The sequence below is a fragment of the Trifolium pratense genome, linkage group LG3 (assembly GCF_020283565.1).
Source record: "Trifolium pratense cultivar HEN17-A07 linkage group LG3, ARS_RC_1.1, whole genome shotgun sequence".
Taxonomy (NCBI): domain Eukaryota; kingdom Viridiplantae; phylum Streptophyta; class Magnoliopsida; order Fabales; family Fabaceae; genus Trifolium; species Trifolium pratense.
Genome location: NC_060061.1, coordinates 6,107,824 through 6,135,096, shown reverse-complemented (window position 1 = coordinate 6,135,096; position 27,273 = coordinate 6,107,824). Strand labels below are relative to the sequence as shown.

General features: G+C 32.1%; 2 protein-coding genes and 1 non-coding gene across 5 annotated transcripts; 2 read left to right on the top strand and 1 right to left on the bottom strand.

The window, feature by feature from the left end:
- Nucleotides 1-771: 771 nt before the first annotated feature.
- On the top strand, nucleotides 772-6,332 carry LOC123914098. Of its 3 annotated transcripts, XM_045965094.1 has the most exons (9): nucleotides 772-923; nucleotides 1,093-1,222; nucleotides 1,324-1,345; nucleotides 2,618-2,674; nucleotides 2,765-2,846; nucleotides 5,219-5,314; nucleotides 5,476-5,600; nucleotides 5,688-5,706; nucleotides 5,792-6,332. In XM_045965094.1, the coding sequence occupies exons 2-9, from the start codon at nucleotides 1,123-1,125 to the stop codon at nucleotides 6,083-6,085; spliced, it is 795 nt and encodes a 264-aa protein (XP_045821050.1). In that variant the 5' UTR covers nucleotides 772-923; nucleotides 1,093-1,122; the 3' UTR covers nucleotides 6,086-6,332. The 3 variants fall into 3 exon arrangements, with proteins under 3 accessions (XP_045821050.1, XP_045821049.1, XP_045821051.1); XM_045965093.1 differs by having other exon boundaries at nucleotides 867-1,222; XM_045965095.1 differs by lacking the exon at nucleotides 772-923 and having other exon boundaries at nucleotides 931-1,222; nucleotides 5,688-5,701; nucleotides 5,787-6,332.
- A 2,466-nt stretch (nucleotides 6,333-8,798) lies between these two features.
- LOC123918982 (brassinosteroid-responsive RING protein 1-like) lies at nucleotides 8,799-9,562 on the bottom strand. Its single transcript, XM_045971195.1, has one exon. The coding sequence runs from the start codon at nucleotides 9,431-9,433 to the stop codon at nucleotides 8,942-8,944; it is 492 nt and encodes a 163-aa protein (XP_045827151.1). The 5' UTR covers nucleotides 9,434-9,562; the 3' UTR covers nucleotides 8,799-8,941.
- Nucleotides 9,563-17,494: 7,932 nt separating this feature from the next.
- Nucleotides 17,495-17,566, top strand: TRNAK-UUU. The gene has a single exon. It is a non-coding gene; the product is annotated as a tRNA-Lys (tRNA).
- Nucleotides 17,567-27,273: the final 9,707 nt, after the last annotated feature.

The window sequence follows — 27,273 nt, the reverse complement described above, 5'->3', positions numbered from 1 at the left end:
TTGAAGTAAATTAAATGAGATATTAGTTAATTAAATGCACCTTAAAATATGCCCTTGGGGCACATGTTAGCATTTGCCATAAAACAATTGATTTTTATCACTTTAGGTAATTTTATTAAAATAGATCATAAAATAATTAATCAAAGCCAAGAAGTAAACTAAGAATTATATTTAATTAAATAAGGACTTGAATCCTGGACCTCATACTCCTTAACCCTTAGCTTAAGTAGGTTAACCAGTTGAGCTACTCATCCCACCCCAAATCATAACATATATAATGTACTCTAAAATCATAGTATAAAACAACATTAAAGTATTTGACTCGTAAATAAAATAGTTATCTTTCTTTTTTTTAACTTAAGCGAACTTACTGTATTTTATTCATAATAATAGTTTTAGTACAAGGCGGACAATGATTAAAGACCTGAGGACTAGCAGATAAACGAGCTGCCTGAGCAATATCATGAGTTACTCGATTGACTTGTCTCTTAACATGATCGACCTTACAGTTCAGACTCAAATTTAACGGTCTACGACATAATTCAATAACAATATCAAACTCAGTGTTATTACTAGACTTAAAATGAATAGCTTGTACCACTTAAAAACAATCGATTTCCAGTTGAACAAACGGACAACAAGTTACGTCTCTAATTCATAATTATTAATATTCTAAGACCGATAGGATTAGTATAACGTACGTACCGTCGTTTTTACGGATCAGATATGGTATGAATGAACAATAGAAACAGCTAAGCAAGCAGCCAGCCAGGCAGGCAATTGAAAAAGTCGAACGAAGAGCCAACTAGCTAGCCAGCCGGCAAAACAAATAAAAGACTTTGCCTTATTCAAATTCCACTCGCTCCCCCATTTTCCAAAACCCACGCGCATTCTCTCTTAGCTATATTAGCTACTTTACTCATGTAACACTCTTTCTTTCCATTTCCTTCAATTCAAACACCAATTAAATTTCACTTACCTATTTTGTTCATTTCCGTTTTGTATAAATAATAACACACACACACACTATTCTTTACGCGTTTTCTCTCTTTCTCTCAAATTAATCCGATCTAGGGTTTCTCTTGTTCTTAGTTCTCCTCCTCTGAAGAAGAAGAAGCTGCGATGGCGAATCAGCAAAACCTCGAGAAAATGCAAGTCCGGCAAAATTACCGGAATCTCTGGCACACCGATCTCATGAGAACAATTCAAGTCGATACTCCATGTAAAGCACACTTTCACTCTCAATCTCGCTGCACTTTTTCTTTTCTTTTCATTTCTGTATTTTAATTACTCACGTCGTTTCTCTAACTCAATTCTTTGCAGATTGCTGCTTCTCGCTGTGGTGGTATGTCATCTCATCTCAAACTTTATCTTACCGTAGTAGAATCAATTTTTCATATTTTTAGATCTTATCATGATTTATTTTCACTCAAATTTTTGTTAATTAGTTGATGAATTCATACTTTCATTATTTTAAATTTCTGCTGTTAAATTGTTATTTTCGGATTTAGATCTTTGATATACGTTGACTTGCATTGACTATTCATATAACTTGAGATATTATTTGTTTAATACTACTGTGCAATTTAGAGTCTGTAGATGGAGTAACGTTTTTCTCCATTTCCTCTATGAAATGGAGTTTCATTACTAAAGTTTTTGGTGTATAAATAAATTTCTTTTTAAGAAATGTTGATGTGTATTTTGTATAATTGGACTTTTATGCACTTAAAACATTAGTAATAGAGTCCTCCATTTCTTTTGAGTATTGAGGTGAAAAACACGAGAAATGTCGGATGAAGATACACAATGCTTATTTCTGTATTATGATCAAGTTAAAATAAATGTGAAAATGTAAAGTTGTTAATTAAATAAATAAATTTACACTTATGAAGTTATGAGATTTCCATGACCATACTACTTTTGTGGCTTAAAATAACTTTCAAGCAAATTGACGAGTGAAGTGCGTAATGTTATATTACGCAATAAAATTTGTGTCCTGTAGATATATTGATTGATTGTGACTTGTAAATTAGTTGACGATCTTTTGACAATCTGTAATGTATTTGTTAGCAAAGATCACCAGTTGATCAGGCTGAATCAACTTATTCATTGTAAGAAAAGAGGGTATTGGGTTTGTTACTTTGCTTGATGAAGTTTTCTGGGCTTCTCTTGAATTTTTCAAATGGATTTGATCATAATATATCTTCTGTGGACACCTTGAGCATATAAGCTTTCTCATGCATGTGGTAATTAAGGTTATTAAAAAAAAAACACACTCCTTAAAATTAGATGCTCATTTTAGACTTGATTCTAGAGCACATTGTACCAGTGTGCTGTATTTTTTGGGCTCTGAGCTAGTTTCCATTTCCTCGTACCTGTTTGCACTCTGTTTAAAGAGTTATTCTATGACCAGCTTGTATAACCTGTCTCTGCTTTTGACTTATCATGTTGGTCCATGTCAATTTAATGACCTGATTCATTAGTAGGTAGTTGGTACTTTTTAGCTCCGATGCACTTTAGGTTGAATTGCAATTTAACTTAGCCTTCAAAGAATGCATAAATGTAATATATTACTTATTTTCCAAGTGGTGATATAATATCCTATTGTTCATTATAGTGCGCCATGTGTATCATACTTGCTTCGGAAACGAGCCCTTTATGATGATATGTCGAGGTAATTGATACAGTTTCTACTTTTCCAAACTTCTACATTGACTTGCACAGTTTGTTTGTATGATATATATATTTGTCTTGTTTGTTACAGATACACATGTTGTGCTGGTTACATGCCCTGCAGTGGTAGGTGTGGAGAAAGTAAATGTCCTGAATTTTGCCTTTGTACTGAGGTATAGATACTTTTACTTTTTTTTATTTATTTTTTATATCTTTGATATTTGTACATGCTGTTATGGTTGTTTTTCAAGGCAGACTATCCCTCTGCCCTTTGAGTCAGGTTTGGGCTATTGTAGTATGAGGCTGTTGACATTGCATAATTTTAGCTCAAGCATATAATGTGGAAATAATAGTTGAAGGCATAAAGTATGGCCAGGGTAGGAAAATAATAGAGAACGAAAATGCATGCTAGGGATTTTATGTTTAGTCCATGTCCAGTATATTGTTTCTAATATACAAGATTAAGCTCATTACTGCTATTTATATAGGCGTATTCGGCATAATAAATCTGAAATATGTTAATAGTAGTTGATTTTGTAAAATGTAAAGGCAAATACAACAAGGTTGTTACGAGTTCTTTTGAATGAACGAAAGAAAAAAGGGAATTTATTTGTTCCTTTACACTTGAGACGATACTCTCTTCACCCATCATAAAACTGATCAAATTCGATGTTTTGCAAAATATCCTTCAAACAAGGAAATTAATTCTTTATTTCCCATACTCCTATACTTTCTCCGACAATAAACCTTTAGAGGTTTGGTACCTGAACCATTGATGTTATCTCTAAGACAAACCTTATCTCACTAGGTGGCATTGGCTACATGAATCTAACGTTGCCATAATGCACTATCTTATATCATATTATCATGTGTTTTTTCAAACCATTGACCTCTAAGCCTTCTTTATAGTTTCTTCTATAGTGTTTGTTGGGCTTCTTCTGCATCTAGCAATTGGCTGCCCCTCCATCTGAAAATCTACAAGTCACCTCCACACATCCTCCATCCGCCTAAGTTGAGATTCAGCCTTTCCCCCCCTACAAATGGTCTTATCCTAATTCTATCATTCTTAATTCTAACTTGTCTTATACATGTCCACATACCCAACAACATTCTCATCTCGTGACACTATGTATACTCTTGTGTTGACATTTTACCATCCAACACTCCATCATCCACTCATTACACTTTAGTGGTCTCACTATGGGCTAGATTGGGGTTTTATCTCTTCTGATAAGTCAATGTTGGCTCACTAGCCTTATTTTTCACCTTTCTCGCCCTTCTCTCTTCAATATAGATGAAATTGTCAATATTCTATGTGATTGTTGACACAATGGCAGTCACAAGTGGTCCATTGTTCGGTGGCTCTGGCTGAGGGGTTTTGTCTGTTCTAGCGGCTCCGTTCCTGGCGCACCGGTGTCTGTATGCAGTGGTGGTGTGGTCGGACCTCCCACGACTTGGGTCTTTGTTGCCACATGCAATTTCTGATTTGCCACAACGTATGTACCTGTTACGCTGGAGATTTTGGTTTCCTTATTTATACTATGTGCAATTTTAGCCCCATCGATTTGGACAAGTACGACTGCACAAAGCTGACCAACATACTCTGTAATTAAGAGTCGGCGCCGTCAGTTGTCATGGCCACTATTCAACTTGTCATCATCCCTCATTGTTTTTCAAGAACATGGTGGCTGTTCCCTTTTTCCTCCTTGGCCTTTCAATGGTTCCTCTTCAGCTTTTTAAAATTATAGGGACTGATATGTTTTTAAATTTTCGTATAGTTTCATCGTTTCTAATTGGACCTATATTAAGAACAGATGCAATTTACAATGTTTCAAACTCCAAGATCTCAATTTAAAACTTCTATCTTATTGGGATTTAATCAATTGAAAGCGGGAGGATCATTTCTGTTGAGGGTTTCTGAAAAAAGATAGATATACCATTTGTGCAAGATGGAGAATGTGGACCCTTGGGAATCTTTTCGCCATTTTTTATTCCATTTTCAATAATGAGGACATAGGATTTAAAATACCCTTTTAGGTGATGGATAAGTTAGTTATTTAATTTATTAAGCCACAGTTCATTTATATTTAACCCTTTTCATTTTAGGTTGTTGACTCATTACATAGTTGAAAAGATGAAAATGTACTCAAAATTGGGTTGAAGTGAGTGAAAGAAGTCTCTATTTGAATATGGTTGTAAATGAGCCTTTGGAGCTATAAATGCAACAGTTTTTTGGACCACTTTTGTGGTCTGTTTGTAGACTTTCTGCACTTCTTGTGCATTGAATTAATACAATATAATTCATTTTTCTTTTGCAAAACAAAAAATTAAAACAACTTATTTACCATTAAATAAGATCACACAGGTCTCCTAGAAGCTGGTTTTTTGTTTGCAGTTATTTTAGATAACAATGTCAAATGAGAGATCCCGGGTGGGTTCAAACTCGGGACACCACAAATATCGCGCCTAACAATTTCGGCATTTTCCGGTTATGACTTACGGATGATAACATCGTCAACTTTATTGTTGTGCATTGTTGTTTCAGGTTTTCCTCTGCTTTGGAAATTCAGTTGCCTCAACTCGCTTTCTGTTGCAAGATGAATTTAACATTCAAACTACGCAGTGTGATAATTGCATTATTGTACTCTCTCTCTCTCTCTCTCTCTCTCTCTCTCTCTCTCTCTCTCTCTCTCTCTCTCTCTCTCCCACTCCTATTTCATACTCAAACCACAGACAGATACACATTCTAATACTTATTTTATATTGATATTTTGTTAAATCATATGCAATTCTTTTGTTCAGGGTTTCATGCTTTGCCTTAACCAAGTTGCTTGCATATTCTCTATTGTTGCCATGATTGTGGGAAGTGAGGAAATTTCAGAGGCTTCTCAGATTTTATCTTGTTTGGCTGACTTTGTGTACTGCACGTAAGGCTTACTCTCAAATTCCGTCATTGATTGTTGACTTTATAGTGAAGTTTTCTGTACTAAACATATGTTCCCTTTGTTTCGCAGAGTGTGTGCGTGCATGCAGGTATGTATGTTACTTATCACCCGCAATTGGTTAATCATTATGTTGTTTGCATGATTATGACAAATACAACAAATTCTATTTGCAGACTCAGCACAAGGTTGAAATGGACAAGCGTGACGGGAAGTTTGGACCTCAACCAGTAATGTCAGTGCCCCCTCCTCAGCAGATGTCTCGCATTGATCAGCCAGTTCCTCCTTCGGTTGGGTATGCACCACAACCAGGATATGGGCAGAATTATGGTTATCCACCTGCCCCACCACCTGCTCAGGGCTATCCAGCTACTGGTTACCCCCCTCCTGCTTATCCTCCACAACAAGGATATCCCCCTACTGCTTATCCTCCGCAACAAGGATACCCCCCTACTGGTTATTCTAGGTGATAAATAAATTTAGGGTCGCTTGTGCTGGCCTAGGCACCTATTCATTGTTTCAGTAAACAGTGTTTTCTTCAAGTTCATACATTTGCAGCTATATCAAAGGAGTCATATGTGTGTGGTGAAAATGCACTGGCTAGATTGATTGTTATTTGCATTTTCCTCTACTTTTTTTTTTTGGACATGAGATTACATACTTCGACTTCGATTTGTATATTGGTGGTTATATAATCTTGTTTGGTTTTGGTGGTTATATAATCTTGTTTGATTATGTGCACCGGCTAGATTGATATTTTTCAGCAAATATTTTTTCATATGCACCGATTAGAGTTCAAACTTCGATTGAATGATTAAGAGACTCAAATGTATATCCAGTGTCTACCATTTGAGTCTTACTATTTTGATCGGTTTTCCGACTATTTTTTAATCAATTTAATGATGCTATTTTTCATTAGTTCTGTATTTTAAATTTAAATACAACGAATACCTTATTATTTGTGACTGAATTACAATAGTATTAGTAAGAGAAGTGTGAATATATTATACTATGCATGAGTGAAACGTGTTTTAGTAAAAATGAACTTATGCATGCATGGTAAAAGAGTTGTCTCACATATAATAAGTCATTTATGTGCTCCCATACTCTATCTTTAACAAGTGCCGCTATTACACATGGCCATGGAGTCCAAGTGTTATTTTTACATAAGGAGTTGGTGGTATTACACAATTGTAATATTTATATTATTTGATCTCAAGTGAAAGTGTCGAGCCTAACAAACATCTACATTAAAATCAAAACCATATGCACAACTTTATGACAATTTATATGAGTGGAAAGGGGTATTTGAGACATTAAACTCACATGATTAATGAGTTTCATTAAAGGAAAATGCTAAACAGTGCCCCCGGGGCACTAGTTAAGGATGCAAAAATAGTAATTTGACATTGGAATTTGTGCAGTCAACTTCTCGAAAGTTTAAAAAGTGTTATTTTCTTTTCAAAACTTTCTAATTTTGGTTTCCTTAACCAGTGCCTCGGGGGGTACCGGTTAGCATGACCCTTCATTAAAAGACAAATCAATTAGAAGAATCCGAACTTAATTTTTAAGTAAAAATTATTTATTATTTATCAATTTTTATTTATGTTACGGCTGAAATCGGAATTATGAAAACCATTCTAGAAATTGAGGGTTAAAAAATTGTGGGCAAAAGAAGGAAGTGTCGTAATCATCATAATGAATGTTAATTTGGTATCCTAATATAGAAAATTAATATTTAATGATACAAGAAATTTAATGCTTCAAAAGTTAAAATTAACATTTAATAATTTCCATTTTTACTTCCTTAACATGTGTCATTCTCCATTTGGTAGTTAAGTTGCGATCCAAATGCAATTACAGCAACGTCACTCTGAATCTGATTCCCTCTCTATGGAGCTTGCCTAGCTAGCCTACTATTTTGTTTACCTATTCTCCTACGTTAACGCTAACTTCGCGCGGAAACGTTGAAGCAAAAAACCAAACCAAACAAAAAATAACTCATTTATTGACTGACCCGTCTTTTTATGACTCGTAATTTGTCCAATCTCTGAGGTGATACCTTTCACCCTGCGTCACTCAATCTCTTTATTTACTCCAAACACCAAAACGCCTACCCTAATTAATACCCTATCAATCAATCTACACCACCCAAAAGATTACTTGCTTGCTTGCAAATCCGGAATAAAATATGATGATCAATCATCATTCATTCTAACTGCTCAAATCAAATCAAATAACGTAGGGAGCGCATGCTTTCAGTCCTCCTTCACCAACTTTCTTACATAAATAACCGACTCACTCAACAAATTATTTCCATTAGGTTAAATATGTTTACTTTTTATATTTTTTTTTTCCAGGTGACGCTAAATAGTGTATATATGCACTAATTAATCATACTAAAAAAATAAAATAAATGACAAAAATAACTTTTACATATATTTAAGATATTAAATGCATAAATTATAAAATAAAATTTTCAAATTAATGCTTTAACTAATACATCGAGGACACTATTTAGTATTCTCCTCTCAGTGTCCCAAACACCGGATAAAGAAACGAAAAAGAAAAAAAATTTACATTTAAAATAACACTCTTTTGAGAGATTAATTGCACAAACTCAAATATTATATTACTGTATTTACTTTACTTAAAAGGTGCCCCAAAATCAATCACTGTTTAACATTTTCCTTACTTAAATAACATCATTCCTCAATCTTATAAAAGAAATAAAAAATAACATTCCTCAAACAATACTAGTATAGGTAAAAATGAAATATAGTGGGAGATAGCAAGTTAAATTGAACTCCAAAAGACAATTGTGGCCGACATGGTTAGAAATTCAGCACATCAATTATGAATTGGAGACCTGAATTGGATTCTGATCTAAAATTGCACGAGTATAGGCTAGTATATTTTCATCCTAAATTTAAATCACATACAATAAGACTCTCATGTGTCATTTACACATGAAAACATAAAGAGAAAAAGAACACATGAAAAAAAATCATAGTGAGTTGGAATAGTGATAGATAACATTTCAGTCTCTCATGTGAAAGAATTTATTCCGGTGATTGACTGTTTCTATGACTTTGCATAGGTCATATCTTCCTTAATCTAATTTTTTTCATTTAAAAAATTAAAAAAAAAATCTAGAAAAGAAGAACACACAGATCCAGAATCTACAAAACTAAATAAAATCCATATACAACTAAAATCTCAGTTTCTCATGAGTTCTGTCTATGTACAAATACACAAAAAATGAAAATGAAAAATAAAAAAACACAAACCAAAAAAACCCAAACATGTCCTTAAGTTGAATTGAGCTACAAAGCAAGAACATCAGAGTGAAACTCAGCCTCAGGAATCCCAGAAGCAGCCCATAATCTCTCATTAAAAGCACTTTGCATATCATCAGGTATAAAAGGTGTTCTACACAAAGGACACGTTCTTTGATCATAACCCATCCAACGGTCCAAACAACCTCGATGAAAAATGTGTCTACAATTCGCTAACCGTCTGATCTCATCGTTATCCTCGAACTCAGTAAGACAGACAGCACAGCTTTCAGGTGGGTCCACTAAATCCATGAACTTAACAACCGGTAAGATTTCACGAATAAGAAGAGCTGAAACGGATTCGAATTCGGGAATTCGGGTCGAATTTTCTGGCCATGTAATGTCGGGTTCGATGAAATCAGGGAGACCCAGATAACGAAAAATGATGCAAATGAGTTTTCTTATGAAAGTGAAGATGGAGAGAAGATGAAGAACTAATTTTGGGAAGAGAAGTTCTGTGTATCCTACTGGAAATCCCATGGTGAGGAATCTTGCAATGAGAAAAGTTGGTTGATATTATTAATTGAAGTATGGGTTTTTTGTTGTGTGTTGTTGATTTTGCGTGTGTTTGTGAATGAATATATGGAGAGAGGGAGGGAGAGAGTAAGAAGCAATAGGTTGCGTTATATAGATGAGATTAGAAAGAGAATCAGCAGAGATGAGCTTCAGAGTTTGCTGGGAAATTCCAATAATGACCTTTGCCTTTAAGAAGATTTTTTTTTTTTTTAAAATAAAAATATGTTCCAGAATAACAAATGCTTTAATTTAACAACAACCCAATCAATGTTAGTTAGTCCGGTGGGGCTGTTAAATGGGCGGAGCCGGCCCAGTCTGGCCCGGCTCTTGTGGGTCAACTGGACTAATGGATTAGCCAGATCCATTTTATTTTAAGTTTTTTTTTTTCTTTTATTCAATATTTTTTATATTATTTTGATATATTAGTTATTTATAATTATCAATTTTATTGATATATTATTTGATGCAAGTTTAAATAATTTTTACATCAATATTAAATGTCAATTAAACTCTAATTTTGGATAATTATACCCCTTTTTATTAAACTTACACATTTAAATATATTTTTTATAATAATTTATCAATTAAATGATAATTTTCCATTGATATTATTTTTACAAAAATCATTAAAATGTGTTTTTATCAATTAAATGATGGGTTAATGGGTCAGCCCAAAGGCCGATGGGCTAGCCCAACCCAACTCGATGTCCATATGGGCTAAATGAGCTTAGCCCGAGAAAGTCTGATTGCATTTTGAGCTATGTTTTTTAGGCCCAACCCGCCCAAGACCGTGGGCTAATGGGTCGGCCCATCGGCCCGACCCATTTTTGACAACTCTAGTGACGATTGACGCTGAACTTGATATGGAGGATCATTATTCGATCCCCGCAACAACCATCGAGAGGAGGCTGTAACTACTTGATGGCAGAACTGACCGCCAAACCAAATTAGACGGTCCAGTATGCCGAATATTTGTGGTGAAAACCAAAATTGACCTAAAGAACACTAACCAGGATAATAATTAAGTGTGCGTTTTATATACTACAAAATAGTAAATGCTAAGCAGAACAATATAAGATGGAGATGATGTTTTTTATATTGAAAAAAAGTATATTGGTATGTTTGATAGTCAGTCTATACTCTAAAAAGAAAAAAAGTTGTTCAATCCTTACTACATATTTTGTCTAATCTCATGACTAATTTCTAAATCAAATAGAATATTAAAAGAAAATTGTTCAATTAAGTCTTTTTTTTTGAAGAAGCTAAATTAGTCCACCCAAATTGACGCCAGAGAGAATCGAACCTCAGACCTCAAGAGGAGCACACTCCTAGGTCTCAAGTCAATACCAATGCACCAACCCAAGTGGGTTTTGTTCAATTAAGTCTTTAGTTTTAACATATCAAATATATCGTAAAAAGTCAAAATTCTAAAATATAATTTAGCACTTTTCAACCTACTATTTCTTTATTTGTTTCCTTGATCAATACCCTGTAACACTCTCTAGCATTTAGGTTAAGAAGATGGTGTTCATTTCAAAATAAAAATGACCTTATAATTTAAGAAACAGTTAGGAAAACATTTACACTTACCCTTTTTAAAGACATGCAAAGACTTGAATTTAGATTTCTCAAATTCAAGATTTATAATTTTGCCACTACATCAAACTCTGAAATTAAAATCATGAACAAATTTCACGGGTTAATGTATTGTATTATGTATTACAAAAGGTTAATTCAATTAGAACGGCTCATGGATACCAATATTGGTGTGAATGCTAGCAATTGCGTTTTTTTTTTTGATAAAGGGGAAAATAAAAAGACAACAACACAAACTAATGAGGACGCTGCCTCAAGACACCCGTTGCATCCGCAACCAGCACATGCGCTATTTGCGGAGGCGGAGAAGTCCATAACTTAATATTAACATCTGATTGAGCACCATATTTAGCCAACCAATCAGCACATTCATTCCCTTCTCTAAGAGTATGAGAGAAAGATAAAGACCAATTACGCGTCCGGAGGATACGAATCTGACCAAGAACAATTGCGTGAGGGTGAAAATTATTGTCATCTTCAAGGATGAGATCAATAGCTGACTTAGAATCAGATTCCAAGTTAATCGTACGGTAGCCTAAGCCCCAAGCCAATTGAAGCCCTTTGAGAATAGCATAAAGCTCTGCCAAAAGGTTAGAAGCATGACCACAAGAACCGGAGAAACCATGCACCCATTCGCCAATATCATTGCGGATAAGACCACCAAAACCAGCACGACCCGGATTTCCGAAAGAGCTACCATCCACATTCAACTTCAAACACGGAGCCGTTGGTGGAATCCAAGTTACTTGCCGAGTGATGTGCGCCCTATTGGGTATGTTCAAAACCTGCAAAAGAAAATTGTGAGAGTTAGAAATACAATTTACTATCAACCAAATAGGCTTCCTATTAGATTGAAAAATTTCCTCATTTCTAGCTTTCCAAATTTCCCAACAAGTGGTGACAAAAAGGGACCCATCCGGTCCAGTAGCATGAAGGCGAAACCAATCACAAACATTAGTGACAAAAAAATTAGCCAAATTGGGAAAATGACTAGCCATCTAGCAATTGCGTATGGTAATATATAAATATATAACCTTAGGTGGAATAGTTTGTGAATTTAATATATGTATGTACTTGTAAAAAATAATAATTGGACCTAACAAATTTTATAGATCTTTAAATTTATAAGATAAATTTTTTCTACATTGAGGACTTATAAGTAAGGACAAAAGAAGTTGATGGCTAATTGGACAGTAATATAAGATAAAATATTAATATATGATATTGATTAGTTATCTGAAAATGAAACAATGTTTTTACTAGTATTATATTTCTTTTCCTATTGTTCTGTTTACCAGCTGTTAATATAGACTTTCCATTTTATATACAAGAAAAAGTTGTTTTAATATTCTTCCAATTTTATATATAAGCAAAATTTAATTTCTTAAATTTATTAAAAAAATGATATATTTATATATTCTATAATTTATACTTAATATATTATTTTTATAATAAATTTAAAAAGTTAATTTTTATTTATATATATACACAAGACTAGAGGAAGTATGTGGCTCCATTTTGACTTATTCAAGTTTTAGTCAGGCTTAACCAAACTTTGGTTTGTTTAGTTTATTTATTAAGTAGTATTTTGTTTAATTCTATTTTGGATTATATACGTTTTTGTCTTATTGGGAAGTTTCTAAGCTAGGATCGGTAATAGAAATCAAATCAATTTCAACATCATCAAAACGGCATTTTTATGTATTTATAATCACCTTTAAAATCAAGTTTTGAAAGTATTCAACCACTGCGTGAAAGGTATATTTTATCATATTCTTAAAACATTTGCTTCACATTTTATTGATTTGAATGTTAGAGCGTAGATAAAAAAACCCCTCCGTTCACTAGAGCTGAAGATGATCACCATCAGACTAAGTCGACTATGATGAAGATAAGATCAATATGACTTAAAAGTTAAAATTGATACTGTACAAATTGTTTTTAACATACGGTATAATATACGGCTCTCAGCAATGTAAAGAAAATCCACATAATCCACATAATTACTGGTCACCGTTTTAATCATAATAAGCATGCGTTTAAAGCAAGAGTGGTGAATATTAATAGCTTGGTAAAACTTATAACAACAGAGCAATGGACACAATCACATATCTCATGTGACGAGCAATAATGATTCATAAAATGCCGTTTGAATTAGGCAAGGCGCTCCATACTTCATTATTATGAGCATTATATAAACCACAAATACACTTGTGTCCTATACATGTCGGTGTCCGAAATGAACATGACATCGACACATTTTGTTTATAAAAAAAAACATGACATCGACACATAATTACTCTCTCTGATACTAAATATAAAAGAAAATATAGTTTTTAAATTAATTAATTAAAAATTTAATGTATTTGTTTCACATTATAGATCAGATACATTACATTCTCAATGACTCTAAAAAAAATATTTTTGAGACGCTTGTTAAGGAATTAATTACATATTGAAAGCATTTTTTTAATATAATATATTTGTTTTGTTTTCTTAAAGAAATGTTGTGGCTAACTGCTTTATAAAGCATTTGCTTTTGGAGGGAAAAATATCCAGAGGTTCATCCATTGAAAGCAATGGCTTAGATTGCTTCTTTAGTAATTAGTTGCACTTGTAATTTCTTCTTGACCACTTCAATTTGGGATGGTCCCTCTAATAATTAATTAGTACTTATCTAGATAAAATATTAGTCAATTTAATTTGTTAATTCAATTGCATCAAGTAATTTGGTCAAGAATGAATTGACAGAAATGAGGGTGGTGAAGGTGTTGAAATGAAATGTCCCATCCATTCATGTCCAAGAAATTGAAGATAAGTGGTACCACCAACCTTCACTGTTGGAATTGGATCCCACTAAAGGAACTAGACCCCGGCACTCAATGAGCAGCTAACAAACCAAAGAATGATGGTGACTTTTTAAATTGGAAAATGCTACTATCTTCTATTCTCAATATATTTTTTTTTTAAATATATTGGGTAATTAGTTAAAGAACTTAATAAAGTAAAATAGTTTTGATAGTGTAATCTATTTTTTTATAATTTAAAATGTATTTTTTCAATGCAAATTTTATTTTATTTTATTTTTTTCCTTAACTAGTTTCTCATAATGACCCTTTTAAATTTTATAGAAAAAATATTTTGAAGAATAATCTCTATTCGAGAATACGTGGACACATAAAATGAGTTCTTTTCTTTAATAAAAACAAATAAATGAATGAGTTCTCTTCTTTCAACTAAACTTTTAAATTAGAAATTTATCAATTTGTTTGGTGAAAATATTTTCTATCTTATTTTTAAAAAATTATATTAATTTGATTTATTATCAATAAGATAGACTCATAAAGTGAATACTTATGTTTATTTCATGAAAATAATAAAATATCAAAATAATTGTTTTAGGTATTTTTAAAAATATTTTATTACCGTCTAGTATTTTATGTTCTCTATCATAAAAATTAACTTCAAAGGAGGATTTCATAATTTTATTTATTAAATCTTTGATTTTTAGGAGAAGGGGTTTCAGTAATTCAGAATTCGACTATGAGGTAATTTAAGCATGGCAAAAAGTTATTCTAATTAGAAATCGAACGAACTCGAATTCTCCTAAATAATTCATTTAAAAAAAAGTTCATTAATCACTTGAGTTCAATGTCTTAATTAATCTGTAAATTTTTGTTAAAAAAACAAAATTGATAGGGTGCTGACTGTGAATGGTGAAACTTGAACTAGATGTGTAAAAAAAATCACCTACCCCATTTTCCCGTACATTTTTATCTCTATTGTTTTCCTTCCATTTTTCCTGCATATTTTCTACCATCTCTCTTCTTTTTGCGTCTAAAGTTATTCAAAGCTCAAAGGTAGAGAAATGGAATCTAAAAAAAACACATCGCCATGAAGTTATGTCCCATCTCGATTGGTGCGTTTCACCAACATAATTTTAGGTTAGCTTCATTTCATGTCATATCTTTTCAACAATAATTTTAACCTTTTTTATTTTTAATATTCCTGTCATTTTAAAATTAATGTCATTTTAAATTTATAATAGTAAAATAAACATAACAATAATAAAAAAATAATTTTGTAAATATTTATTATCTTTCTTCTAATCATAACATTAATTTTTACTATAATATTGTGTATAAAAATTTTAAACAAATTCATTTTTAATATTTATAATTATCATTTTCTCTCATTTATATTAGATGAGATATTTGTACTACGACAGGTGATAAAATGTAAAATAGAATGAATAATGTCTCTTTTTTGTAAATGAACAATAAAATGTACATTAAAACAAATGTCTATAACAACTTCTTAAATTAATTCTAATTTAAATATGTGGTATGCATAATTTTTGACTAAAAATTATTTTTAAATTTAAATTTACTTGTTTATTTTATTTAATTTAATTTTTTTAGTTTAGCATCAAACACACAAATAAAGTAAGGGATTATAGTATCTTTGGGAAATAAAATGAGATGAGTTATAGTGAAAGATGTCGGCCTAACCAATACGAAGAAATTGAATACTAGCTAGTTTTTTTATGAAAAAGTGAATAGTAGCTAGTTGGGATCCACAAGTTTCTTTTTCATATCATCAATTCATCACTCTATTTATTGTAGACTTTACCAATCTAGTAATGTTTTCAACAAAGAAGATAAGAATATTTTTAAAAGGAGTTTGGCACTAATTTTCATATCATCACTCTATTTATTGTAGACTACGAATATACTAGTTTTATACCGAAGATAATCACTCATTTTTTAAATTAAGTTTTTTGCTTTGTAGCAATGTTGTTTCTGTCACAAATGTTTGGCAAAATAGTAATGTGGCAATTTTTAAATGACATGACAGAAACAAATTAGAAAAAATAAAATGTAAGTATAAGCCTTAAATGAAACAACGAAGAGAAAGGATTATGGATATAAATTTTGAGTTGGTTCAAAACTGCAACAAGTCTAATTTCAAATAGTTTAGCTAGAAAGAGCATCATCGCTTGCTGCTTGCTGCAGGGAGTAGTGGGCACGTGGACCGTTTTCGTATTGACGGTCGGTTTATTCGTTCTCGAGTTACTAGGATTTTTATTTTTGTTTTAGGAGTTGGTGTGCTTGATTGTTCTACATTTCTTTGGGGGTAAGACCTATAATCCCTTTTGTAATTATCTTATTTTTCTTTTTTATTAATAATATGAGCTATAGGTATATGACAAGGAAGGATAGGGTGCAACTGCGTTGGATGTTATCCCTACCTTGATATCTAAATATTTTTGATTTATCAACACAAAAAAATTAAAATGCTAGAGGAAACTATTTTCGTGAATTAATAAAATAGAGCATAAAAGGTACAATCAAATTTATATTATTTTTGTTTTTCGCCCCTACCACATGACAATCAGCCATTGGGTCATTAATGTCATGTGTTATTCCATCACTAGCACGCGCACCGTCATTCTGATGGGTGTTGATACATGACATTATTATCAACTTTTTATGCATGAGAATGATGGTGTGTACTCAATTTATCACATCATCTTATTTTAACCGAACGTTAACTTTATACTAAAAATAAAGACATTTAAACAAAGAGTAAAAAGAAGAATTATCAGGATGATTTCCATAAAAATGAAGGCCACATCCCATAATTAGTGACATGTTTTGGGTTGTTTGATGAACTAATCTGTTTCTTATGAATCCAACAAACACTGATTGATTTCAAAAGAACATGGTAGAGACCAGAAAGATTATTAATGGTATGGGCAAGTGGGCAATGCCTGATGGACTAATAAGAAAATGTGTGAACAAGGACAAAAAGAGAGAGTGTGGCCAAACTGGATTTCTGTAAGCAAGCAGGTGCATTGCTTTAGGCCACCAGGCACCATCACACTCTATTGCTAATCTTCTATGACATGGTGTCTCAATGAGGCCAAGACAAATATTGGTCCACTCTTATGGTTTCTCAATTATTTTTTAAATTATTGTTAGTCTACTTTTGACAAATGTCTACATATAGGCTCCATTCACAATTACCCCCACCCATCAACCTTATATTCTCTTTGTCTCATTCTTTGCCTATCTATCATCCTAACTCCCAATTCAAACATAATAAAATCTTTTACTTAAGTCTGAAATTTCTACATTCTTGCTCACTCTTTTTTTTTTTCTTGTGTGAATGAAAATTTTATCATACTATTATTTTTATTGAAATTACATTTTTGTTTCACAAGTTGTTTGGTGCTCATATGAATATAGATACATTTGTTTTTTTTTAACTAGTTTTAATTTTGGTAATGAAATTTAAGTCCATTTAACAAATTTGATGCTAAATTGGATGAAATCTTTGAGCTTGTCTTTTCTAAAAATATTTGTAATTTCATTTGATTCTATGATGCAGAGAAAATGAATAGCAAATATTAGATAACACATTAAAGCCGACTTAGCTCAGTGGTAGAGCGCGTGGCTTTTAACCACGTGGTCGTGGGTTCGATCCCCACAGTCGGCGTTGCATTTTTGGAAATACAATACTTTTAGATTTTAAGTAAATCCCCCTTTTTTTTATTATAAAGTAAACCCAATTCATTTTGTGAACAATAACTTATTCGATACAGGAAGGAATATGTAATCATAAACTTGAAAACTAGCATTTGACACTCTTGCTAACATATAGGCGACATTGTTTACTTGTCTTCTAAAAATTTATCCTAAAATTTGATAAAGATTATAGCAACGTTTTACAATGCAAAATAATAGCATCAAACTTGAAGTGAGTGTTATAAGTGTACTAGATGTGCCGTCAACAAATGACTTACAATCAAATTCAATAGACATATTTATTAGTAATTATATTCAACTCTCCAAACCAAATTATAGCTTCTTTTAACCCCAAACTTCAGCTTCATGTGATGGTGGAGTTCCATAATACCACGAAGTTTTAGAGCATATAATGTTGCATGCTTCAAAATTTCACCATAGTGGTTCATAATTAATTAGTGAGTGATATAATTAATGTTGGTGATCAAAAGGTCCCAATTCCTTCCAAAACCTCTTCTTGCATTTGTAGGATAAGATTAACAGGTCATTAGGCCAACTAATTCCAACAATGATGACTTAGCTTTAAGACCTAAACAACAATGTTTAGTCCTCTAATTCCACCAACTTGGATTATATTTACTTTTTTTTCTTCCTTATTTGATTCTCACTACTAATGAGTATCATTAATAAGTCAATTTGGTAATTCCTACTATAAAAAGCATGTCACTATTGATTCCAAAACCTTTAATCTAAAAGCACCAGAAGTTGCCTGCCATTAAGTTAAAAAGTTAAAACTTAAATTTGGAGCATACCATGGTGCATAACAATATGCTTGTCAGATATAGTCCTTGACAAGTGACAAAAGCAAAAAAAATATGAAGGATTATGAGACAATAATCTACAACTTGCTCATATATACATGTGCATATTTGTATTGCTTTGTCAATAGTACTATCTTTCCAAGAACTTCTCTTACAATTGACATGTGAGAGCACGTTTGATGATTAGTGATGTAGACATAAAAAAATGTTTATAACAAGAGTACTCCCTTCAGTTACTCTTATAAGCAAATAATTATTTTTTATGTTTATCGAAAAATTATAATATTTTATTTATATTATAGTCCAAATACATAAGTTTTGCAATGAATCTTATCAAAAAAAAAAAAAAGTTATTTTTTTTTATAATAATAAGGAGAAAGTATTTTTCTATCAAGAACAAAACATGAAAAATAAAAAGATAAAGACATGAAACAAAAAATGAAAAAAGGAAAAAGACATGAAAAGGATGGATGGAGGGCAGAATTCCTTTCTCCATGTCTTCCTCTTTTTTTCTTTTGGGATATTGCAGCACTAATCAATCATTAATGTTCCATACTTGTTGCATACTAGTATATTGTTATGTCTAAGAAATTATATACTATACATGATTGAATTACTGTTGAGTTTGACGAAATTAGTACACAACAAAATTAAGATGATACTAATTTTGTTGAAATTTCAAAATGTAATATATGCATCATTATAATTCTGTAAAACTCATCGTCAATTCAAACATGCGTGTAATAATTCGTGAATTCTGGTGGAGTGTAAAACAACCACCTAACCTTTTCATTGGCTGAATAACCACCTAACCTAGTATGTGCCAAGTGCCATCATCATATACTAGTACGGTATTAGTACTATGTCCTTTTATTTGTTTTATTAAGGACACGCACAAAACACAAAATAAATTAAATAGTAAAAGCACTGAAATACTGACAATATATATAAAGCATGGCTAGCTAGAAAGAAGAGCTAGCTCTGTTATTATCTTTGAACAGCTTGCACAACCTATTCAATTGAATTAAAAGGAAGACATGATCTGTATTCTGTAATGTAGTAGTACTACCACAATAGTGTTTTAAAAATAATTTGTATTTTTTTACTGGTATATACAGCGGATCCTATATACTGCATGTATAGACAGGAAGCAGATTTCACGCTGCAATATTTCACACAATTTTCACGTAGTTCTGAATGTGGACCGTCCGATCTGTTATGTATGATTGTGATTGTTTTGATGGATTTTACAGCTGATTTGATCAGAACCGTCTGATCAACAAGCAATGGCCGAGATATAAACTGCGTGAAAACTGTGTGGTTTTATAACTATAGCAAATCCAGATCCATATAGACAGGGTGTAGAGTGTAGAAATTGAAATGGAGAACTTCATTTATGTTCTTGTACATTAAAAAGTTTAGGATGAAATCGAGATAGTAAGTAAACACTCATACTTTTTTGTTCATTTAGTCAACTTTTATCGGTGGTAAAAATGTGATGGTTTACACAACACTCGTAATGGACAACATCTAAAAAAAAACATGGTGCAACAGACTAGAAGCTTAACCCATCTGGTAAGAGCCTAAGCAACTGACCCATTAGCCTTTGGAAAATGAGGGCAAATGTTTGGAAATTTAGCTCTTTAGCCTACAAGTCATCTAATTGTATTTTAAGTCAGTCCATTCATTCTTATGAGTACATGTTTCCCTACAAACGAAAGTTGTTTAACCACATACAAATGCATTGTCATCGCTGCTCCATCAACATGTTATGTTGTCTAATCACTATTGACAACAATATTTTTTTATACAAGAAACCGGTCGAATTAGGGTTACCAAGAGGTGAGGGGGTTTGAGAATCATCGAGTTGGATAAAAAACAATAATCACATAGTGAATTGAACATCACATCTTAACCAAAAACCTTAAAGCATTACATATATTGACCATCTTAGTTATATGTTGTTTAACATTTATTTTTCAATCTAATATGAAACTCTTACTTACACGTGATGTACCAACAATACATACTTACACCGATCATTCAAGATAATTTATAAAGACAAAAGCAATTCTTAGAAATGAGTATTGGACCTAACTCATCCTTACAAAACCGGCTTGTAAGGTGAGGATTGCCTCTAGTTTATAAACACTTAGTCAGACCATCTCTCAACCGATGTGGGACTTCTTAACACACCCCCTCGTGTCCAGGGCTATTGGGCTTGGTACGCGGATATAAATGGTAGGTGGCCCGATATCGGGTGGCCCAACGGATCTTGGAGAGGCTCTGATACCATCTTAGAAATGGATATTGGGCCTAACTCATCCTTACAAAACCGGCTTGTAAGGTGAGGATTGCCTCTAATTTATAAACACTTAGTCAGACCATCTCTCAACCGATGTGGGACTCTTAACAACAATGATAACCTTACATACGATATTTAAAACGGACAATACCTCAAAAATATGGTATCGCTGGTTGGAACAATTTCATATGGTGGCTTTACAACAAATTAAGTGCTTGTTACTTAGTGGAATGTGGGCTGGCTTTGCTTCTTAACCACATTTTCATTAAGCAGAATATCGTTACTTTTTCCACACGTTTTGTTGTGGGACTTAACCCGTGAAAATTAAAGAATCTTTTCCTTAGAGCTAGAGTGAATCTAATTGGTCAATTAAATGAATTAGAACTTATATTATATTGTTTAATGCAAAGTTGTAAGCTGATTTCTTTCCAACACATATAGTACTAGATTATAGACATCGTCTAACATTACATTAGTACATTACACCCTTGTTAATTAATTTATTTAAGCACTAATTAATCTCATAATTACAATTGATAATAGTTTATGTCTATGGTGTTGTCTCTTTCGGTTGTTTAATGATATTTTTTCCCTTTGATTCATTTGAATGAACAAAAATAAAGGAGATATGTTGTTATAAAAAAATTAAAGGAGATATGTAGACAAGGAGGAATACTCAAATCCCTTGGAATAACCAACTTTTTCTTATCCGATAATCTAGCGATTAGACTCACATACTATAAGTGTCCATAAATAGGAAAAAGTAACCAACTTTTTAATTGTAGCTAAGATGGTTAACTATATGTTAGCTTGATGATCCAAATCATCCAATACAATAGAATGAATTAAATTTAATCAATTGATCAATGTTTCTAACATTTCTGGTGAATTTTCCTTTTTGTGATTCCAATTATTCGTGTAACTTTGAAAATCACAATCCTTTGCTGAAAATATTGAATACCACTTTTCACATTTAGAGAATATCACGATAATGTGGGATAAAACTTCAATTCATCACAACACTAAATAAACAAATATTGAAGAAATGAAAACAACCCTATCAAAATAGGGTTGTCAAAATGGGCCAGGCCCACTAGACTGAACTATTGGCCCTGCATTTTAGTGTGGGTCGGGCCGTAAAAAAATATATGAGCAAAACAAGAAGAGTTCTCTCCTCCCCTGAAATTCAGTTTTTGCCCTTGTGAAAAAGCTTCGGAATGCGTTTTTCGAATTTTTTTGCCTTGAAAAAAATTCGGAACGTGTTTTTCAAATTTTCTCCGAATTTGAACTAGAAAACTTTGGAAAAGGCGTTCTGAAGTTTTTTTCGCATGGGCAAAAAAGAAATTTCAGGGGGGGAAAAGATACGTAGAGGCGTGGGGAAGGCAATTTTTTGCAAAACAATCTTATTTTTTGGGACAGTCCACCGGACCTATCTTTTTCAATGGTTGGGCTGGGCTGGCCCATGAAAAATACTTAGGAAATAATTTCTTGGAAAAAGGATTTGTTATCTATTTTAAATTGTTAGGTTGGTATTTAATTTGTCATGCAAGGAAGCATTTTATTGTCTCCAAGGCTGCAATTTATGAGTTGTGTGACAATTTTATGAATTTTTTTGTGGTATTTATCTCTAATGAATGTTGATTTGATGGATGTTTTAAATAGCACTAAACACAGTTTATTACAACACATGATTTATGTGATGTATAGCTTTAGGAAAACGCTAAAATGTGGCTTGTGCTCTAAGGGCACATGTTATTATGATTTTTTTTTCTCTAATAAAATACTAATCAAATCGGGGGATTTATCCCCTTTTTGTACCAAAAAAAATAAAATACTAGTCATATCGACCCATCATTATTAATTGGGCTAAGCTCAATTTCGACAAAACGACAATCCATAAAGCAAACAGAGGACGACACACTAGCCCACTTATCCGTGTTGGGCCTTCGAACCGAGGTGGGTTTGGCCGGGTTGGCCCACTTGACAACTCTATGTTCCATAGACTAAAAAAACATTGAGACTTACTTTTCGCAGCACTTAGAAATACTCACATGACCCCTGAAATTACCAAAATAACCTTCTCGCATTCTAAAATGAGAGCACTCTTCGCACCCTATTTTGCGAGTGACAATTTTATTTGACTCAAGCCCAACATCTATGCCCCCATAAATAAAAATATTATGAAAAAAGAGTTCGCATTCTAGAATGCAAACTGAGTTTCATAATATAAAGGAGAGATGATAGAGAGCATTTTTGTCTACTTTGTTGAGATATAGAGTTATGTCCATTAGCTAATTAGTCCTGTATATGATATAGAAGTTGTATTCATTGGTAGATTGACACTTTCATTTGTATCAATCTCTATTAATTTTAATACAAAATTTCTCAACATTTTCTCTTCTTTTTACCTGATTTAATAATTTTTAACTTGGTAGTAGAGTCGTGGTTTCCTCCTTGAAGCACAATTTCACTGCAATTTTCTCAAAAAATGATTAGCGTGGTTATTTTCTTTTATCATCTTTTCAATTTCTCTTTCTCATTCATATTTTCTCCTTTGTTCTTCGCGAGAAAATCTCAAAGCACGATTTATTCATATACGGTACCCTTTCTTTCTTCATCTTGCTCGTTTTATGTCTCGAGTTCATTTTCAAATTTGTTTCTCTAATTCTTTTTGGTTACTGCAACTGATTCTTTCATCTCCTCCATCAAAATCAAAATTTATCTTATATTCTGACCAGTTAATGAGCCTAAATCAATATTTCAGGATGCTTTTGACACAACACAACTATACTTTGTTTGATTGATCTCCACTCATTAACTAATCTTCAAAAATATAAATTGAACTAAATAATCTTGAGAACTTGATAGCAAAGAGTAAAATAAACTTGATAAATTTTTTGTTTAAAAGACCCCTCTGCTCCCGCTTGTAAATGTTCAGTTAGATCAAATTTAGTTTCTACTACTGTATATCCTTTAAAAAAAAAGTTTCTACTACTGTATATATATACTAATAATTTACTGATTGTTGGGGGTAAAAACTATGAAAAAATAATTTTACGCTTCTGTTAAGTAGCAAATAACAATCTTGTATTCTGTCAATTCATTCTACTGCACTTCACTTTAATTATATAACATGGAATAATATTTTATTTGTATTAGATATTATTGTAAAATAGTTTCAAACTAACGTAATTAAACTTTAAAACTATAAACATCACATGTTTTTTCTAACACACTCACCCATCTTCTCTAGTTTTTATTTTTTAGATGTTTATTTTGTCGTAATTTCTTCTACTAGGAAATAAATATTCAAGATAATGAGTATTTTTTTTATTTTATATTTGAATAAAAATAAAATGAGTGTGTTAGGGTAAAAAGGGAAGTTGATAATAATATTTTTCTTTTTTAACTAAAGGAAGTCGATAGTAATTTATTTATTTTTTCAAATCAAATTATTTTTCGCGTGCAGCTGCATAGACTAATCTCTCGAGATGATTGAAATTTAATTGAGAAAAAAACCTCTCCTAACAAATGTTCCGGCCAAAAATTAAACTCCAAATTAAATGGCCAAGAGACTCGGATACCCATCACTTGTAGCATATGTTGATGGTAAAGTTGATAAAAGTAATTTTGTTAAAGGAAAAATGATGTGCTGACAAGTAAATTATTGGGCCGGCAATATCACTACTTCTGTGGCCCATAATCCATTAGATTACAATTTCAATGATCAATAGAGGGCCCAAATAAACATAAAGAATAAAAAGTTCCTTTTGTCGCTCTGAATTTATCACGAGCCCTATTTTCATTCATTGACTATTTAAGTAGCGGATGTTATAAAATGAAAAATTTGAGAAAAATAAAATTGTCCGCTACTTAAATAATGGATGGTGTTTGAGAAATTCATATGGTACAAAAAGAAATTTCTTAAAGAAGGGGAAAAAGACTTGTTCTCTCTAATCTATGATTTCATTCTTGGCAAACTCTATGGTGCACAAGTCCCTCAAGTTGTGCATCATGCATAAGTCACCGAAAACACTATAATGAATACGAATTTTACAAAATCCACCGTTGGATTGAAAGTTTATATCGTATAGATCATTCATAAATATTTTTTAAAAAATTGAAAATCATTTGATATGTTATTGAGACCTATTAAAATTAACGGTTTATGGATTTTTATTAAATACTGTTAATTTTGATGGGTCCCAATAAACAACATATCAAATGATTTTCAAAAAAATTTAAAAATTTTATGGATAATCTAAACGATATAAACTTTCCATCCAATGGTAGATTTTATAAAATTCGTATTCGTTATAAAAATATCGAAGACTTGTGCACCATACACCACTTAATCAAGTGGTGCATGTTAGACAAAGCCTTCATTCTTAGTAATCAGAGAAGGACCAATTTGCTGGTCGACAAACGAAAACAACTTTCTTCCATAAAAATTGGATTGGATTGTGATTTTACGACTTGGCTACCCGATGAGTGTATACATGGAATTGGATGTATGCACAAGGAAAAATGTATGCATAGTATTTGATAAGAATTATGTAATGAGAGATTCGGTGCAAAGAGAGAACCAGATTTTAATCATCTAAGTTCAATTTCTACTTAAAATAAACTCTCTTTTTTTATGCATCAAATTTCACATTACCAAAACTCCTTTTATGTGAAAATTGAATAGTTCACTGAAAACACACATTGAACTAACACCGGTCAAATGTGAAGCGAAGTGATCAGAATCGGTGATCGGTGTTAAACCAATAAACGATTAAGATTAAAGTTTGTTGGTTGTACATGCTCATATTATGACATTCAATTCATTATAAGAACCTGAAATGAGAGATTCTTAGTATAGAGATTGTGTAACAACAATAATTGTGTTGGGTCATAATCAGGGGTAGTCGGTGGATCATCCACGTTGGACTTAGAGCAACTATACAAAAAAACTTGACATCATACTTTTATTCTAAACCTTAAGACATTAGGTTTACGAGTCATCTCACTTATAAAATGTTCAACCTCCATTTTTTTTAAGCAATGTAGAGCTTTTAACTCACTTCACACTTGCCACAACAATATACCCTTCAAGTGTGAATCCTTTAATTCATTTATACCCCCTCAAGCGGCAGCTTTTTTAGCTACATACACCTGTATAGTTGTACCGCCGTTGACCGCACTTAACGAGATACGTCGTCTGATTACCTTTGTCAGAAAGACTTTCAGTATAAAGAGTTGGTCAAACCATTCGTCGAACCATCGACTTTGATATGATAATTGGGTCATAAAGCGACAGTTGGTGGATCATCCACAATGAATTAAGAGCAACTATGCAAGTGAGTTGGACACTACATTTTACCTAAAATCTTAGGCATTATGTTTTGGACAAATTTGTTAACTTAATATCACGTCAATGAATCTATCTATCTATATAAATAATCATTCACAACCTCGTAACATACATCTCGTTGTAACATCTCCCGCCTCCTAAATTATATCAACTTAAACGTTTACATATGCACATCCTCTATTGCAATGTTATAGTTGGTGTTGAATTAGTTTGCATGAGTTAAGTTGAAAATTGAAATAAATAGCGTTGGAGATACATTCTTTAGCCACCAAGTTAGTCTTTTATTAAAGTGTGGTCCAACAAAGACGCAACCAAGTAAAATTTTCATGTAGGGAAATGCATCTTTCTTTTTTATGTTTTTCTTTATTTTATTTTACTTTTTTATGTGAGGTTGGAAAATGTATTTATCTTATGGCCACAAAATGATTCAACGTGCAGCAAATGTAAATTATTCGCAAAATTAGAATGATAATTTATAATGATGAAAAACAATAATTTTTCTTTTGTTTACCTTTTACGAAAAGAAAAGTTGAGCATCAAATAAAAGAAAGGGAATTTACCATCGTTTTTTCCTTTTATTTCCGATAGTCTAATGACTAAAAATTTCATCTTTAAGATAGATAAAGTGAAAAGATCATTGTTTGAACTCCGACTCATGCATATATAATGCAATGTCCTGCTAACTAAGCCAAACTTACAGGACACCATAAATTCTTTGTTAACTTTGATGTAAATCGATATCAGATATTCTTTACAAACTTTCTTAAAAAATTAACGTGGTCGGAATCCAATTTTGGTTTTTAGTGAAAAATAAATTTTGCTTAAATTTTATTTAATTTGTGACCCAATTTTAGATTATCAGTCCACCTTTCCTGGGGACCTGACCATTAAAAACCCAAAAAATAAGTCGATGCAGTGAATATTTAAATTTAAAATTAATTATGTTCTTTTGAATAAGCTAAAAGAGATTATTGTTATTTCATCTAAACATTTATAACTAGTGTCTAATCTCATGACATTAGTTAGCATCATCCACAAATAAATTTAGGCTCTATTTGGTAAAAAATAACGGGTACTTGATAAGCTAGTTTATAATGGATGAACTTATAGTCGATAGTTGTTTATAAGCCAGTTTTTAACTTATAGAGAATACACTAGTACAAAAAACACTTTTTAAGTCGGTTAAAAATGACTTT